The following is a 17,896-nucleotide window of genomic DNA, read 5'->3' as shown; positions in this document are numbered from 1 at the left end:
AATGCTGAAAAAACATTGCCTGGTTATTAGAAGTGTAAGTTTGGTGGATAGGTAGCGGTGTTTTTATGGAAATAGGAGTTAAAATCCTAATTTAGTGCTTCAAAATTTACTCATCCATGTGTATGAACCCTCCTGGTCGGTCTCCCCTCCCTTCAGCTTTTGCTTAGCCATACAAGTGAAAACTAAACGGTGCAGATGTCCCGGTTGCTTTGTCTCAGTGGATGGCATGCTGCGGGCAGCAGCGGGCAGGTCTGTCCCCAGGCAGCACAGCACTGCCCTGGCTCCTGTGGTCGCCTCATACAGAGGTAGGAGGGACTCGTTTCCAGATGCATCATTATCCTCATCAGCTTCCGTGAAGGAGGTGTAATGGCTGACATTGGGCTTTATTGTAGGGTGGGAAAGATGAGACTATGAGAACTTATTGCAACTATTAAAACCTGCAAGGTATGTTGAACTTGGCTAACATTGTACTAATTGAATTTGTCTTCACTTAATCACATTCTGGAACTGCAAAATTACCCTATCCACCAATACTGCAGGGACTGATGGGGACCTATTCTGGTGCTCAGATGCTGGGTAACTGTTATATTTCCCTGTGTTCATGTTACAGAATTTGTTTAAAAACAGTGTCCTAAGGAATAAATAGTAATGCCACATGAACAGAGCTCCTTGGAACCAAGGAAGGCATATCTAAAATTAAGAGGAACTTAAATAAGAATTTTCTCTAAAACAAGACTGAGAGTTCTCATGCATCTTCTATATATTTAAACTCCCACCAGCTTCACTGCAGTTTGAAATATGCAGGAAGGGAAGCGTGGACAGGAAAAGGCAGAAGACAAAAATGGAGAAGTAGCAATGGAATAAGGAATGGGACAAATTCAGAGCACGGCTGAGAACAAAGCCTTGCCTCCTGAATTTCTGTTTACAGAATATTCTCTTGATAATTCTCATCACTGTTCACTACTTTTATCAGGGTACGGAAGGTCAGCTAGCAGCAAGCAACAAGCCCAGCAATGGCAAGTTCACCCAGGAAATGAATGTCAGCCAGGACTGCCTACAGCTCGGTAGGAAAGTAGCAGCTGGGCTGGGACTAACCTCTTCTAAAGCTCTGCTGCAGTGATGTATGACATTGCAGACCTCATTCATGGCCCCCGTAAGAGCCCCAGTACTTTACTAAAGAAATTATGAACACTGAAAACCGTTACCTGGTTGTCAGAAAGCCACAGAGCTGCAAGTTCTTTGAGTTTAGTAAAAGTGAATGGTAAGTTCTTCAGCCTGTAAATGATAAGGGAACAGTAATTCCTTCGATACACAGCATGATTGGTTTGATCAGACTAAAACTGCTATCATTTCTTATATTTATTTTCTTTCACATTTTATTAAAATATAGTACTTTACTAAGGGGATTCCCCTTTAAGTATTTCCACATTAAGAAAGGTGTTTATACCCTATAACACAGAGAAGATTTGGTCCCAGCAGGACACATGGCGAAGTCCCACCAGCTTTCAGCATAGGTGACTTAAGCCCTTTTACTTACCAGTTCCATTTTGGAACACAAACTACTCAAGGATAACGGGAAATTCATTTCTGCAGAAATGCCAGGTATAAAATCAAAATCAATATAAACTCACAGTGAACCTAAATGACAAAATTAAATAAAACAGTAAAAAAAGGGGGGGAAAAAGCCTTTTCATGATATGTGTGAATACATTTCCTAAAGCGCTCTGCATGGGGGAGCAGGGAAAAGATGATGAGATGGTTGTGGCAGCTCCAGCCACGCTTTCACAGGAAGCACCTTGTTCTGAACATGGTATTTTCTCTTCCCACATCAACGCAGAGAACAGCCCTGGTCACACACCGCTGCTCCACATCTCTGTGTTACAGCGGGCTGCCAAAAGAAATGGACCGCCCAAAGGAAGGACTGCAAAACATTTACTGGGATCTAACTACAAAAAGGAGATGTAAATCCCTTTCCTGGGAGGTGGGCAAACTGATTGTGCAGGAAGAAAGAATGACGAACTTGTTCACTTGCACCTTCAACCAAGACAAGCAACCGCCAGCAGAACCCTCTGCCCCTCCACCAGCAAATGACCAGAAATACCCCTGCAGTCATGAAGACTGTGATTTTAATAACACTTTATCCTAAAGGTAACTTATCTATACAAGTGAAATAAATTGACATGGATATGCATATACCCAGTGTGCTATCAAATACCTGTATAGATTAGGGTGTTTTTACATGCATGTGCATGTTTAAACCTATAATTAATGCCATGAGAGTTTCTAAACTTCCTGACATTTAGTTTTCATTCCTGTCTTAAAATGCATACATCTTCTCCACCTTCTGTGGAATAGCTCAGAGTGAGATGTTCTCCATGCACAGAGGTGACAAGATTAAGCTTTAATAGTTAACATACAGGTTCTTAAACCATGGGTACCTGGGCATTTTACTCAGATCTTTTCTACTGTATAAAAAGACAAGAAGTGGCTTCTGAAGTGACACCCTTATTGCTCTGCCTTCAGGACGCAGTGTCTGCAGAGGGTTACTGCTGCTGTTCCCAGCTCACTCCAGTTGAGTGATGGGTATCAAATGGAAAACACATCTGGAAGCAGGAATGACGTGTGGCAAGGGGATCCACAGGCTGGTTTTCCATTTCCAGCCAAACAAAACAGAGCTCTTTGTAATGCCCAGAAGCCCGGACACCTTACTTTAAGTGTCTGAAGAGGACTGATTCTGAGGTACCGTTAATAAGATAAAATATCAAATTGGAGACCAGTGAATGGAGGCACCCAAAATCAGTGCTGATTTTTGACAATCTGCCACCAAGATGAGACCCAGCCTCTTTCTCTGACTGCAACTTTTTTCCCACATTTAAATTCATGACTGTTTTTTGAACTGTGAAGTTCATGAACATCTCCCCTCCATCTGCACTAACAACACATCTGCATCTCTCTGACTTTCATGAACAACGGAATTACCAAGAGAGGAGGTTTTGTATTTCACACACCTCAGAACAGGGCCTGCTGTACTTGCTGCTTTCACTGGAATAGTTTGACCACCAAAGGTAAATACATAACCATTTATCAGCCAAATGAGGTCGTACTGCAGCTACAAAGCACCTCCAATGTTACTTATGCATAGATGTAGCTTGATTACTTTCCAGACCGGGGGCCAGATCCTATTTGGTTCACATCAGCATAATTCCACTGGTTCCAAAGAACTAAGTCACACCACCCTCAGTTAAAGATTTGGCTTTCTCCTCTGCCTTTCAGTAGCGCAGACAACATGAATCGGTTTGCTCTGCTTCCATGCACCTAAGATAGGGCTGCAATCAGATAGTAGTACAAAGACATGGAAAGTTTATGACTGTGCTGTTCAACAAAGAGCTTTTCTTTTATACTAAATACTGAAAGATCTCACTAGATAGCAAGGAAAATTACATACATAATCAGTTTTATAAATCTAAGAAAATATATGTGTAATTCTAGATTAAACTTTAATGGTTGCATAGATAATTCATTGAGAAGATGGCCAAATTAATTAACTTACAATTAAGAAGCAAATTACACTGTACCAAAAGAACCTTTTCTTACTATGGGGCCAACAACACCCTGCTGGAAGCTGCTGCTGGCCTGGGGCAGAGCAACCACTGTGCAGCAGCCTGGCCTGGGGGCAGCCTGGGGGAACCCAGGGGTGCAGGCAGGGACACCTCCAGCCCTTTGGAACACTTACACTGGGTCTAACACTCAGCTTGCGCAAACAAGTTTCATTTCTGTGCAATTCTTAAATCACTAATAACTTCAGTTTGGAATCTCTTAAACTGAATTGTAAGAAGAGCTAGACATGATAATAAAATAATCTCTCGGTGCTACAGATATTTTCTGTATTTATATTAGGTTAAAATACACATAAAATCATGCTAAGGCTTAAAGGTTATTATCAGAAATATTTCTTGTAAGTTAAGCCCTGAAGCACCAACTGATTTTTCAGCAAAACAACTCTGAGCCCCAATAGTCCAGTAAAGCATGAGATGCACATGTCCTTCTCACAGTGTTTAATTTTCACAAAGACAATATTTTCTTATAAGAAAAAAGAATTTTCCCCTGATGTCCCCTAGGTGAATAAAAACGAACTAAAGCAAAATGTCACTTTTTTAGGGACATCCCTGAGCATCAAGCCATTGGCACCATATGTCCCCCAGCCTCAAGGAAGCAGTGTATCGGTGCGTTATGGCACACTGGGATGAGGACTCGGGTAATTTAGAGTAGCCCAACCAGTTCAGTCAACCAGGGACATCTCTCCATGGTCATGCTCAGCAAATGAACGGTAACAGGGTTTTCAGAGTGTGAAAGTTTAAAAGAACATAATTCATATTAACTCTTCCATTTACTGTTCACAAAAACACTGGAGGATATTAATGGCCAGAAGCAATTACCTCTTTGTCAATAAGCAGTACTGTACAACTAACTGAACAGAAAAAGATACACCAAAAGGAACAGGCCTACATTTTGGAATGCATTGCAATCTTACGCTTGTTTCATCTAACTTCTGTTCCTGAGATTCAGAGCAACAATCGAGCTCTGACCCCAGGACAGAAGCAGTGCAAATACAGAAAGGTGATGGCTGGTTAAGCTCTTCTGTAAGAACAATCTAAAACTAGAAGAAAGGTTACTTACCAGTAACCGATGCTCTTTGAGAAGTGTAGCCCAAATGTACATTCTAACAATTCTACCTCTCAATCACAGGACTCATACCTGGAAGGACTCTGAGGAGAGAGGAGAAGCAGATGGAAGACAAATGTATCTGTGGACTACACATTGTGAAGAACACCGGTTACTGGTAAGACATCTTTTTTTCTTTGAATGAATCCCACGTGCATTCTTAGCACTGAGTGAATCCAAGCAGTTCCCCCCAGGGACACGCTACATGGCGGAGGTCTCTGTATCTTTCATGCATCAGTAACTGCACAACTACTTTATCAGACGCTGCACTGGCTCTCAAAGCACCAGAGATGCCTGACAAAGGCGAGGATGAATCCCCAGGTAGTTGCATTGCAGGTAACTGGAATCAAAACTAGCCTGAATGCACAGGATGAAGCCACCTATGCTCTGGTCAGATGCACACTAACCCTCATTAGACACCACATTAGCAATGTGATAGTAAGTTGGGGTTCAGCCCACCATTGTCTTTTATTGCGTAGTAACAACAAAATGCTGCATGTCCCAGGGATGAAGAGTCTGTGAAAGGGATGAAAAGATTTGGACCTGTAAAGATAAGAGGAGAGAGGGCTCCCAGCTACAGATACGAGAAAGATAGATACAGTCTTAGTGTGTAAGACATAGAAAAGAAAAGCTGGAGTGTAATTATCTGGTTGAAATTGAGTTCTAATATGAATACCTGTAGAAAATCCTGGAACTGAAAAATAGCTTCTGGTTAATTAAAATGAGTAAGGTCCATCTTAAAACACTGAGGGCCTTCAGAAGGCAGAACAAGAGTGAAAACCTGTAGCAGCTGAAACCATCGTATTAAAAAGGCTAGGGAGGGACTCCAAACACTGACCCACCTTTAAGCAAAATATGTCAGCTCACAAAAAAATTAAGATTCTTTTTAGCCTGAGTGTACTATTTGTCATGTTTGTCTCTTTCCTGAAGGATGCCCAATCAGAACTTACTGGAAAATCTCCTACACATGAAAGTGTAGGTATTTTACATTCATAACCAGACAAACTCCAGCCAGTGCAAAGAAAGGGGGGCTTCTTTTTTCCTCATCATGTGCTGCTTCACAGCTAAGTTGTCCATCATTTCTTGTATGCATGATCATTTGAAGAGCAGACTGCCAACATTCCAAGCACTCTGGCACAGCAAGTTCAAAGCCACCAGTACCTTTACACTCTGCATGCCTGGAGGCAGACTGCTCTCCCCATGTCATGAAGAATGTATCTAGATAGAACACTTATCGTGGAAAAATGGCATCACAAAAGAAACACTCAAGTAGCCCAGCTGCTAACAGAGAAAGTCACTGGGATAAAGGTAATGACCTAAGAGGCTATTGGACATGCAGGTTCAACCACTGCTGTAGGTAAAATTTGGCATGTGACAAAACAGAAGGAGATGGCCCTGATCTAAGCTATTCACTAGGATGAATCTGCAGTAGGCAGATTCCCAGTGAAAGACTGCATCCCCTTTGTAAAACTATATATCCACAACAATCCTCCAACATCCAGCACGGGCTGACAGTCACAGTGACAGAGTCTGTTCCCTCTGAAATTAACATGCAAAGCTGCACGAGCATCCTGACAGAACGGACACAAAATCCTCTCTGGTGTCAGGAAGAAGAAAGTCTCAAAAAACTGACAGAGAAATTCTAAAAGAATCTGTGATCATACACACAGTCCATTCCCATCTACTGTTAGTACAAGGATTGACTGCCAATCCTCAGAAGGTTTGGGCAAAAACTGGAGGTCTCATGCAAAAATTCTGTCAGAGCAGTATTTGATGTGAATGGGTCTTCCTTAGCAGCAGGGCCCACAGAGTCCAGGGCTCAGTAGATCTCAGAACAGGCTGCCAGGGAGAAGCCTGACCCCTGGCCCAGGACTCAGGAACTCCATGCAATAGTGCTAAGCAAGTGCAGAGGCACCTTGGATCTAGAATTGCCTTTCTGCTCTGCTTGCACGTCTATGTCTCTTCTTATGATGGCTCAAAGGGAAAGAGCTGAGGTGCTCTACCTTCTCTGTCATATCTGAACTAGGAAGAGCAGAAGGGCAAAAGTATTACGACAACATGGAAAAGTTCCTAACCAAGAAGAGCCCAAGTACCATCCTTATTAGTACATATATGCAGACTCATTCAAAGAAGGAATGGATATTGTCTTAATGTTAATATACATATGAAAATGGGAAAATGGAGAATACCAAACCAAATGAATAAATAAGGATCCAGCATTAAGATTGTATCTGAGCTCTGTCCAAACTCTTTGGTGCTGAAACTTTGAAACATCTGTTTCACTGAAGTGGGAAGTTACAAAAAAAAAAAAAAAGAAAGAAAGAAAGAAAGAAATCAGCATAGTCACAGTGTCTTAGGGCAATCATCAACCTCAGATGGAACTGATGTCAACAAAGTAAGAAAAATAATCCCCCAGGCCCCTCAGAAGTCTGTGAGAGAAACTGTTCCTACCTCTTCTAGTTTGCACCACTCTCCATCTAGCTCTTTGATGGCTGCAACTCACTGCACGGCTTTTCAGGTTGAGTTGAAAGAACAGCTTCCCACCCCAGTGAGGAAAGGCTGTCTTCTCCTGCCTTCCCCCTCCTTCCTGCCTTGGTGCACAGCCACTGTGTACCTTTGGTGTTTGCCAGACACCACTGGGAGCAAATGGAATATGTGGGGAAAGTCAGAATGTGACCACAACAACAAGATTGATCACTTCCAGAAGTTTCAGGGGTTCAGGCCATCCCAGCCACTTCTCTGAGTCGCCCTGAGAAAGCACAAGGAAATGCAGGGCTATTAACCAGCAAGAAAGGGGAGTGGGAAGGACAGTGACCACCACATCCCAGCCTAAGGAATACCACAAGTTGCTGGTCTCAGTGTTTACTTCACAGTGGAAATCCCACTGCTTTCTTATCTCTGGGTGGCCAGAGAAAAAGGCAAGTGGGCAGGAGTGCTGCTTTCATGGCAGCCAGCTGTCAGGTCAGCTTGTTCAGGAAATCTGGCATACTCCTACACCTCTGCTAATTTCTCCTAGCAGCAAGCCACCCCCTCCCTGTCACCCCAGTAACAGCACTCAGAAAGCAGTAATTACAGATGTAGTCACAGGCCTGAAATCTGCAGCTGACTCAGCAGAAAGAGAGAAAAAAAGAAGGAAAGAAGGAAAGAAGGAAAGAAGGAAAGAAGGAAAGAAGGAAAGAAGGAAAGAAGGAAAGAAGGAAAGAAGGAAAGAAGGAAAGAAGGAAAGAAGGAAAGAAGGAAAGAAGGAAAGAAGGAAAGAAGGAAAGAAGGAAAGAAGAGTAGTTTTCTTCTTCCTCAATACACATTCATGGCATAATAACAGATTTGAAAAAAAAGGTGATCCAGTTCAGACTGATCTGATGTGCCAGGGAAGGCACTACAGGTGCAGCTCCCTGGCATCTCCAAAGCACCCTGAGGTGCCCTGACACAGCCCTGGTGCCCCTACAGCTGGCTGTGTGGAGTAAGGCAGGACAGGCACTGAAAGCACCCATCTGAAAACACTGCATTTCTGACAGGCTGCTTTCACCTGCATCACTATGTGTTTAGGACCCCCCAACTGCCTGGACAAAACTGAACTAGGGCAGGACAGGGCAGACGGATGTGGAACAGTGTGGGGAGGCTGACAGCTGTGCTGGGAAGAATGCTGGAGAGTTCAAAATGTGCCTGAAACACAGCTTCAGGCTACAGGAGCACAGGTAGGAGCACAAACTCCCAGCACGGCAGTGTGCTGATGAGACAGTGCACCCATGTCCCTCGGAAACCAAAAGTTAAGAAGATCTAAGATCTGATTCTGGGACTTGGGCAGTTTCTATAAACCTGGAGTTCAATTTAACTTTACATACTGGTCTGTACATAATGTATTTTATGATACACAATTGCAGTGAGGAAAGTGATCTAATGGAATTAAGTAAACAATTTTGAATAGATGTGTTACAAGGGTTTCAACATTACTTGATTTTATACTTTATGGTCAGCTTTAATTTAACAACAAAACTGCTGACAGTAAATCAGACCCAGGTGCACAAAATGCTCCCCCAGATATTTACTGGATACAAGTGATAATTAGCTGAAACAGAAAAGTGTTCACATACTGAATATTAGCATATTCTTGGAGCACCTGTATCTAGCAATTCCATGGAAAAGTCATTTCTGGCGGCAGTGGGAGCACAGGATGGAGACCAAGAGAGTCTCACAGTAAGCACTGCATTTCTCGAACAGTCACACGCATGAGAACAGAGAACCTGGTGGGGTTCTGTTGGTTTTTGACAGGACCGTTGCCCCACTGAAAGAAGCAGAACATTTTCTTTCGGTTTTGGTGGAGTTGGGGTGATATTTCATGTGCTTGCATGTAATGATCTCACACAACAGCTTGTCACAATTTTCTTATCAGGGCACAACACTAAATTACAAAACTATGCAGTTTTAAAGCCAAATATCTCACTTTCACATGGAAACAGCAGCAGATAAAAAAAGCAAGCAGCCTTTCGTCTCTGACAGAGCATTGAGACTCGGATCCTTGCCCCATTCCAACTTCGCTTTGTATGCCAGTAGAATTAAAACCAAACCATGAAGGTTAATCAAGTCAAGATATTTTTCCCTATAGTTTAAATATTTCAGGCATTTATAAATACAATTTTATATGTTTTATATACATCTATATATCTTAAATAAGCATAATTTAACAAATACCTAAAAAGAAACAGCTATTTTTTTAAAACACATTCTCACAATGCAAGTTAGGAAGATGAGATGAACCATACCTGTTATCGCTCAGGTTTAACACTCTCAACTTCTGCATCTGACCTATTTCATCCGGAAGAAACTCCAGTTTGTTGGAGCGCAGAGACATCACGGTTACATTTTTACAACTTCCAATCTGTGAGAATGAAAAAAAAAAAAAAAAAGCAAAGATATAACAATAACAATACTCACTGAAAAATATTTTTATCACTCCCTTAACATCAGAAGGTGGCCAAATTATCTTTTTTTTTTTTTCCTATAAGTAACAAAGAACCGATAACGCAGGATCTGAAGTCAGAAAACACTGTCTTTTGTCAGAAACATCAGGGAGATGCACTACGCTACCCGCACTGCTGCTTCTGAGCAATGCTCTCCCCTTTGCATGAAAATCAAATTACTAATTTACTAATTTGATTTTTACTGCTTTTACTGCTTTTGCAGTAAATTAATTGCTGTGACGGATATTCTGACTCAACAGGGATGAAATCTGAGGCCCATCACAAAACATTTTGATGTAATTTGAAAGCAGAATCAGCTTCTCACTTCTCTGGGCAGCTCAGGAAGGAAATTCTCATCCACAGCCAACGTCCTCAGGTTGTGCAGGTAACCGATGGTAGAAGGTAACGACTCCAACTCATTACAGCTGCAGTCAAATTCTTCTAATAAAGATAAACTGAAATTGTAAATGCACTTGTTAGATGCTGTATGAGGGTTAAGTAACAGAATTTGTCATCTAAAACCTTTGGAAGTTTCAAATCATCACAATTCTGCAGCCATTGTGCCCTGAAGATGGAACCTTTATTACAGATTTCCCTAAAAGTCTATAATAATAACATTAACTCTGTGCTGATTCAAATCACAGAATAAAAGTTTTGTGACTCATTGAGAAAACCATCATTCCCCACTTCTACCACCCCTTTTTTTTGCTCCATACGTACTATGATTTTTCTCTCAAGTGCTCATACCAAATATGTGCATGAAAGAGGGAAGTCCAACCTGAAAGCTTTTTCAATTAAAGATGCATACGTTCTTTCTTTTACTGATGATAACACAACCAGAAAAGCTCAAAAATAGAAAAGCTAATTTTGAACAACTGTTTCTAGTAGAAACTGGAAGCTCTCATCCACTGAACTGTAACGGGGCAGGTTCCCATGACAGCAAAGAGTGACTTGACTTTATTTGAAAGATATGGTCTGGCACAGATGTTCTCAGCTTCTGTTCTTCCTGGTGACATCATCAGTAGACAAACGAAGATGGCCACAACAAAAGCAACAAAGTCCTCATGAAAGCGTGCTGTATCTGTAACCACCATTGTGAAGCACTTCGTTTAGAAAGTGATTTATCATTCACCATGGTTTGTGGATGGACGCTATGTTGAGAATAACTGCTATAATCCCAATCACACTAATTTAGCTAAAATTTCATTAGCTATAATCTGTCAGCTTTAATGTCTTCTTGGGCTGAATTCAGATCGTTCTCTATAGATTTCAAGAAGAACAGACAAAAATCAGATACGTCATCCACTGAAATGGGGCAACTGTCAGTGCACGCCCTGAGGTTGATGAGGAATATATTTAGGCAGAAGCAGGGGCATTCACTCAGGTCCTGCGGATACAGTCTCCAGCCCCCAGGTCCAATTCGTAAAGCCCTTTGTGTAAATCCTTTGATACTCCCTAACAAGGTAAAGATAAATATATGCCTAAGTGCTTTACTGAGCTGAGTCTGCTGAGCATAGCATCTTGCAGGTCCAACACCAAATGCCATTTACAGGCTTGTGCTCTGAACATGCCTGCCAAAAATGAGGGTGGCAGTTCACTGTTAACAACATTGACTCAGGCAGTGCTGAAATGCTCTATGTCTCATCAGGAAATTGGTCCCTGGAGGGAGAATTCCCTCCTCCACATTGCTAATCTTTGTGTGAGAATAATACACTCTGCAGTGGGTACTGTGCCCATCATTTAGGAGAAAGAGACCCAGTAGGAAACTATCCAAGTGGATGAGTCAGAGAAAGGAAGTTCATTTTGATGTGGGAGACGCTGTCCTCATTAAGTGAGGGAAAGTACCACATTTAAAAATGATGTGATAATATTGGGTGATTAACCTACTGCTCTGCAGTCACACCTTTTAGAGCAGCAGTATGCATCTCTTACAACATAATCATGGATCCTCGACAAATAATACTGAACAGATATTAAGCAAGAAAAAAAAAAAAAGAGGGAATTCCCTTCAATCTGAACAATTCAATCCATAAGAAAAATATTGTCATGGCAGCTTTTAACAAATGACTCCCAGAATTGCTAAAGGTAACGCTGGACACAACATCAACCTTCCTGCACAGTGCCCAGCACAGCTTTGAGCCTTATGAGCTCTCACTGTCAGAATTGATTGCTTCACAACCAGATCTCCATTTTGTCACTCATGCAGCCAACTTTTAATGCACACCATTACTATCACATCAATATAAAGCACTGTAAGTACATCACAGGAAGCCAAACCTGAGATTTCAATTGCTACAGTTTTCACTGTCCACAAATTCAGATTTTTTCTTTCCTGATGCTATATAACAACAAAATTATTATTGAGATTATTACTATAGAATGGGTGCAGGAGGGGGACCGCACTGGCTACGGAGGTTAGAGATGATTTCTACTCTGGAGATCTCACTGTACAATTCTCTGCCAGGAAGGGATGCATGTCATATGAAACTATAAATCAAATCAAAGCACCTACTTCCAAGGAATGGCAGAATAATCACACTCCAAATCAAGGCAGTTGGTTCTTTGTATTGCTTTGGAGACAGGCCTGCACTTGTTTTGAATTTTATGGTAAGTTGTGGATTTCAATACACCAAGGCAGCAGAAGGATGGTCTGCACGCTGCAGTACCACATGGAATTTTGCACCAAAGATCATGCAATATCTGATCAAATTTCAGCAAGTTAGTACTTTTATGAAATTTTCACATTTTTATGTCTACACCTACAAAATTGTCACGGTTTTTCCATTTATGCTCCATCAATATTTTAAGGCACCTTAATATGTATGTGGTATACAGCCATCTTCTTTCCAACATCAGTCCTAGCTGTTGCTATGGAAACTGCCATTCCCCCCCAGTTCTTATCTTCCTTCTACTTTTGTTGCTCAAATCACCCAAACTGCAAGTGATTCATACGGAAAATACCACTTCATCCTTTGTCTTGAAAAATATGGTACACTTCACCTTCCTATTGCTTATGGCAGGGTAAGTCCAGAGAAGCTGCTCCACATGCAAATGTGACAAGCTGTGTGTCAGGGGCACGTTTGGGGATTATTTTGTAATTCAGTGCATCTTCTTTGTCTTATTTTTGAGCTCAGGAAAAAAGCAAGTTGAAGGGAAAAGATTTCTCCTGATACTCACTTTCCAATCGCATTGGGCAAAATCGTGAGCTGATTGTCATCAACTTTTAACGTGGTGAGCCTTTTCAGCAGCCCTGCAGAACGGGAAAGGAAGGAGGGAAGACAAATATTCCACATTCATCTTCTCCACTTTCTGTAATCTCCAGTATTCTCGATTAAACAATAATGTCCAGCATAACTCAGATCTAGATTTTAGAAATTATACAGCATACAAACACATTCTTGTCCCATTGAAAATATGCTCCATTGCAATGCAGTACAGATCAAACGTTGAGCTGAAATGCAATGAGTGCAATCTTAAGTGTATTCTGAAGACCTGAAACATGTGAAGAGGAATCAAAAGGAATAATATCCTGTTGCCCTCGTTAAAAGGTGCTCAGGTCCCAGAAGGACCCCAGCAAAACTATCTAAAGTAAATGCTACACTTAGAGTGCTTCACAATACGTAGGAAAAGACAAATAGAAATCAGTCCTGAAGGCATTTGTGCATGCAGCTGATTCTTTTTGTTAAGAGAACTGTTAGATACTGCAGTGTCAGCAGATGCATTACTGGGTAACATTTACCCAGGGAATGACACTTCTGCTTTACACTGTGCAACGGGGAAATCAATACAACAGCAAGGACAGAAAGAATGGGAAAATCATTGCATCACAGCGGCTGAAACTGAGCTTGATACAGTCAGAAAATAAGACTCCCGCCTTCTGGAAGTTACTGACATTTCAATGTCTGCTTTTGCCCTGAAGGAGATCTGGAACCACCAAAATAGCCTTTTTTTTTTTTTTTTTTTTTGAAACAAACATTTGTAATTTAGCATTGGGTATAATATAAATTAACTACTGGTATAAAGTACGAAAGCTGAAGCAGATGAAAAGTGCACTTCAAAGGGATATCAGAAGCATTACTCACTTCTATCAGAGTACACTTCTGTTGAAAAGCCAACATGTTCCAGCAAACATCCAGACTTCAACAACACTGTCTTTTAAGAAGAAAAATTTCTACCAAACAGAATTGCAGCAAGCTGTCACCTGAAAATGCAGCACTGAAATGGCTCTTTCTGCTTTGCTTCAGTTACACCTATTATGATTCAGTAATAGGAACTTGGAAAGGAGCAGCGAGCCCACAATTCACACTGTCAGCATCCTTCTGTACCAGAGTTATGTAACCTTGAAAAATCAATCTGCATATGCACATCAGAGAACTGCATCGAGAATAAACTGCAGGGTTGATGGTGAGATACCACATTAGAGCAAAATGGGAAACAGTTGTAAAAGCCACTCAGTAATATTCGTGTGGTAGAGCTTTATTAGCCAGCTATACAGTCTGGAGGCTTGACTCCGTTAATTAAAATAGGGGAGGGTCCACAGTTCCATGTTCCAAGATGATGTGTGTCTGGGGGCTCATGTGCTGGAAGCAACAGAAGAGAGGAGGGACCTGCAGTGCTCCTGAACAAAACCTAAGGGATCGGCTGTACACAGCCATGGACCTACAGATACCTTCCAGAAATTCTGTGCTCTAAATAATTCAGAAATTCTATATATGTAATATAGTCAAAATAGAAAATGAATAGGTTGAACTATTTCTTCATTTAGTGCCATCACTAGAATTGCACTATTGTAACTAATTTTCTTCAGGAGTTTAATGCTACTAATATAACCACTTTTATATTTCCATTCTAATTTAGATCAGATCAGTAGTATCTTCATTTGGTTTCTTGAAAAATACAAATCAGAATAATCTAGACCCCCTAACCAGGGATTTATCTTTTTTTTTTTCTGACATTCAGAACAGTCTTTATGGACTGCCCCAATACCAGGTGTGTCCAATCCCTTTGGAGTTTAATGGCAGTTCTTCTTCCAGCTTTATCACGAAGTCAAGTGTAAAAACAGAAGCTTTTCTCACCTATGGAGTCTGGCAGTTGCTGCAACATATTTGATGACAACAGGAGGTCTTCAAGTCCTTCACATCCCGATATGTCCAAATCAACAGTTTCTATCCTGTTTTTTGACATATCCAGGTACACGAGCTGTTTTAACTTCCCTATAGACTTAATAGCATGTTACAGAGCGTTACTTCAACAGATAGACATGGCATGCCAATTTCCAAGTTTAAAGACAAACAACTGCAATACAGACTTCTACTGCTTATCTCAGCATGCTTTTCTATTTGTCTCACTGAATCAGTACTGGGATTTCTTCAGAAAACTGCAGAAGGAAAGGCTTAGGCATGGGGCAGAGCTGAAAATCAGTCGCTCTGGGAGCCTAGATGGTAATTCTAAGGCCTATTAAGACACTGCCCATTGCCAATAAACCAGCCTACAATTCTGCAAATGACCTGCACCAAAATAAACAATAAGCGCCAAACTGATTCGGGTGCTCTGGATTCATTAAATCTGAGGGGAATTTGAGTTCATTACTTTCATTACTTTCTTTGGTTGGACACAGATCCCAGGGACACGACTCCCAGCTCACCCCACACCCAGCAGCACTGGGGTGATGTTTGGCAGCAGTGCATTTTCATGTCATATCGACTGCCTACATTTTGTAAAGTCTAAAATCAGGTTTCAGCTATTCATAGTTCAGTTATGAGAGATTAATCCCAACAGGTTACACTGTGAATACATTCAGTGCAGCTGTAACATCAATGAGCAACAAGACCAAAAATTCTCAGATTTCTTTGAAAACCTGTTGGTGTCTGAAGCCAACGGAAGCAATCTGCTTCTTGGCCCCTTATCACGGGATGCTCACTTTGTTCTGGACATGACATTTCACCAAGAAAATCAGCAAAATTGATGCTGTTGTTTTCCTTACACTGAAATGTGCCAATGGTGCCTGAGAAGACAGTAGAAAACAACTTCCCTCGCAATGCAAACTACACAAGGCTCAGATCAAACAGGTACATTCCTAATTAATTACTATCACATAATAGCACAACATTTAGAAGGTCTTCGTGTGCATGGCTATTTTGAGCCTTTCATTTCTTGGTAACGATATTAGAATTAACTAAAAATATGCACCCATTCAAGAAATGCACATGCATTCATTTACTGCACTGTGAACTGTTCATCATTAGTGCCACAGATTAGATTACATAAAATAAATGTTCATACCCCAGGTAGTATTTGCAGAGAATTATTGTCCATCCATAATTCCTTCAGATTTTGTATTTGTTCGAGAACCTCAGGCTGAGGAAAAGAACAGATCACATTATGGACACTTCTATCAAATCTGTCAGTTCAGCATCTCAGCACCTTAAGAGAGGCATCTAAATATCTCCTGTAGTCTAAATTCCTTGAAACATTGCAATTCCCATAAGAAGTTGTCTTCCTGTTGCCCAGCCATACGGTGCATTGGGCAGGAAGGAACCCACCCACTCACAGCTCAGTCCCTCCGTTCTATGTGCAGTCACATAATGTGTTTCTATTAAAAAACAATTAGTCAATAATTGGAAGGTAATTTATTTTGCCTAAGCTAATTCTATTGAATTTTCTTTTTCCTCTTTGATGGTTAAAATCACTTCTAATTTCCAGGTTAAGTTAATTAGTGGTCATTTTGTGCTATTTGTTCCTGTGATGATTAATGATTCTCTTTTCCTCCGATCTTCACTGAAGTTAATATAGATAAGCATAATTCCTCCTCTCAGCTTTCATTTTCTTCTCGATCCCTCTTATTAGACAGACACTTTCCCAAAGGCAGCAGACTGCTCCTACTGCTGCACATGGCCGCGCCATAATGCCTTTCAAGCAGAAGTCCAATTGCCCAAGCACAGAGCACAAAGTGACACAGGTGTTTGTTGAAAAGGGACTTTTCTTACCAGTTCAGAGAATTCATTATTGCCCAGATCAAGTCTCTCCAACTGCGTCAGCTTGTGCATCGACCTGCAACAGATAAGGAAACATCTAAGGTGGAATTTTTCCTTGGAAACAGTCAGTCAGCTTTTGCCTAGATAAGAATAAAGCTCAAGTGATGCTGTTGTTGTAAAAAGAGTTAGATCAGATGGACGTTACTGCCAATGAGAACAACACACTCCTGCTTCTGGACATCAGCTAAGGTTCTGGAACTGGAAAACTAGCAACAATTACGAGAATATAAAAATAAACATAAAATCTTGGTACACTTTTGCATGGTTACTCAAGGAAAATGACTCATTTAAGTAAGCAACTTAAAACTATATCAGTTGCGATGACTAAATTAATTTGCAAATTTATGATTGATTTCTTCATGAACTTCTAACAAGCATTCTAGCTTTTTGCAGCAGAAATACAAACGGTGGCTGTTACCTCCCTAAAGCTGCAAGAACATTGACCTAGTGTTGTACATGGATGAAAAGCAGCATACAGGTTTCTAATTCAGGGATCACTTTGAGACCACAGCCTCTGTGCTGCAGGGCAAGGCTGGGCTGGACAGGAGTGATGCAACGTCAGCCCCAGCAGCTCACCCTCCTGCTCAGCATTATCAGAGAGAGTGGAATAGGAAGGCAGCAAATGAAAGCAAATGGAAAGTTAATTTCAAGCATGCATTATGGGGTAAAGGGCTTTAAATGAGGAATCATCTGGATTCATGTCTGCAACAGATGAACATGTAAATAGCCTAAAAGGCACTTTCATTGCCTGGGCACAGGTAACTCAAACGGTAAAATAAAAGTGAAAAATGACTGGGTTAGATTCTTGATTGAAGGAGGTGAATGGGATAAATCTCCCTGGTTTATCTCCAAATTTACGCTGTGAGAAAAAAACGGTTCTCTCAATCACATGTGAGAATCACACGTGGCATCTTTGCACACCAACTGTGAAAAGCACTCAGAATCTATCAGTATGAATACAGGCAAGCTTTTAAGAAAACACAGATGTTTAAAAAACTATGCTCAGAATACACCACAGGCATCGACCCGAAGAAGTAATCCCAAAACAGCAAAGATAATTTCAAAATGGAAAGAAAACTGCTGAGCAACTTTGTAACACCAGCTGAAGGATGAAAGGTATGGGATGGATGGAGTACTGTGATTGCTCCTACTGGGAAGGATGTTCTGCTCTCATGTAGCATA

The 17,896-nt window shown here is 41.1% G+C and overlaps 1 protein-coding gene across 14 annotated transcripts in view; it reads right to left on the bottom strand.

Annotated features, from left to right (window-relative positions):
* The window catches only part of LRRC7 (leucine rich repeat containing 7), a 194,877-nt gene that overhangs the window by 34,098 nt on the left and 142,883 nt on the right, over positions 1–17,896 (bottom strand). For 13 of the 14 annotated variants that reach the window (XM_015291088.4, XM_004936886.5, XM_046944738.1 and 10 more), the window contains 7 exons: positions 16,667–16,730; positions 15,963–16,037; positions 14,756–14,900; positions 12,858–12,930; positions 10,006–10,135; positions 9,483–9,598; positions 1,206–1,275 (listed from right to left, as the gene is read on the bottom strand). In XM_015291088.4, coding sequence (XP_015146574.2) covers positions 1,206–1,275; positions 9,483–9,598; positions 10,006–10,135; positions 12,858–12,930; positions 14,756–14,900; positions 15,963–16,037; positions 16,667–16,730 — 673 coding nt within the window. Of the gene's footprint in view, positions 1–1,205; positions 1,276–4,677; positions 4,767–9,482; positions 9,599–10,005; positions 10,136–12,857; positions 12,931–14,755; positions 14,901–15,962; positions 16,038–16,666; positions 16,731–17,896 lie in introns of all 14 variants that reach the window. The other variant, XR_006939992.1, reaches the window with a different exon arrangement.

Source organism: Gallus gallus, chromosome 8, assembly GCF_016699485.2.
Source record: "Gallus gallus isolate bGalGal1 chromosome 8, bGalGal1.mat.broiler.GRCg7b, whole genome shotgun sequence".
NCBI classification, from domain to species: Eukaryota; Metazoa; Chordata; class Aves; order Galliformes; family Phasianidae; genus Gallus; species Gallus gallus.
This window is presented reverse-complemented; position numbering and strand designations above follow the sequence as displayed.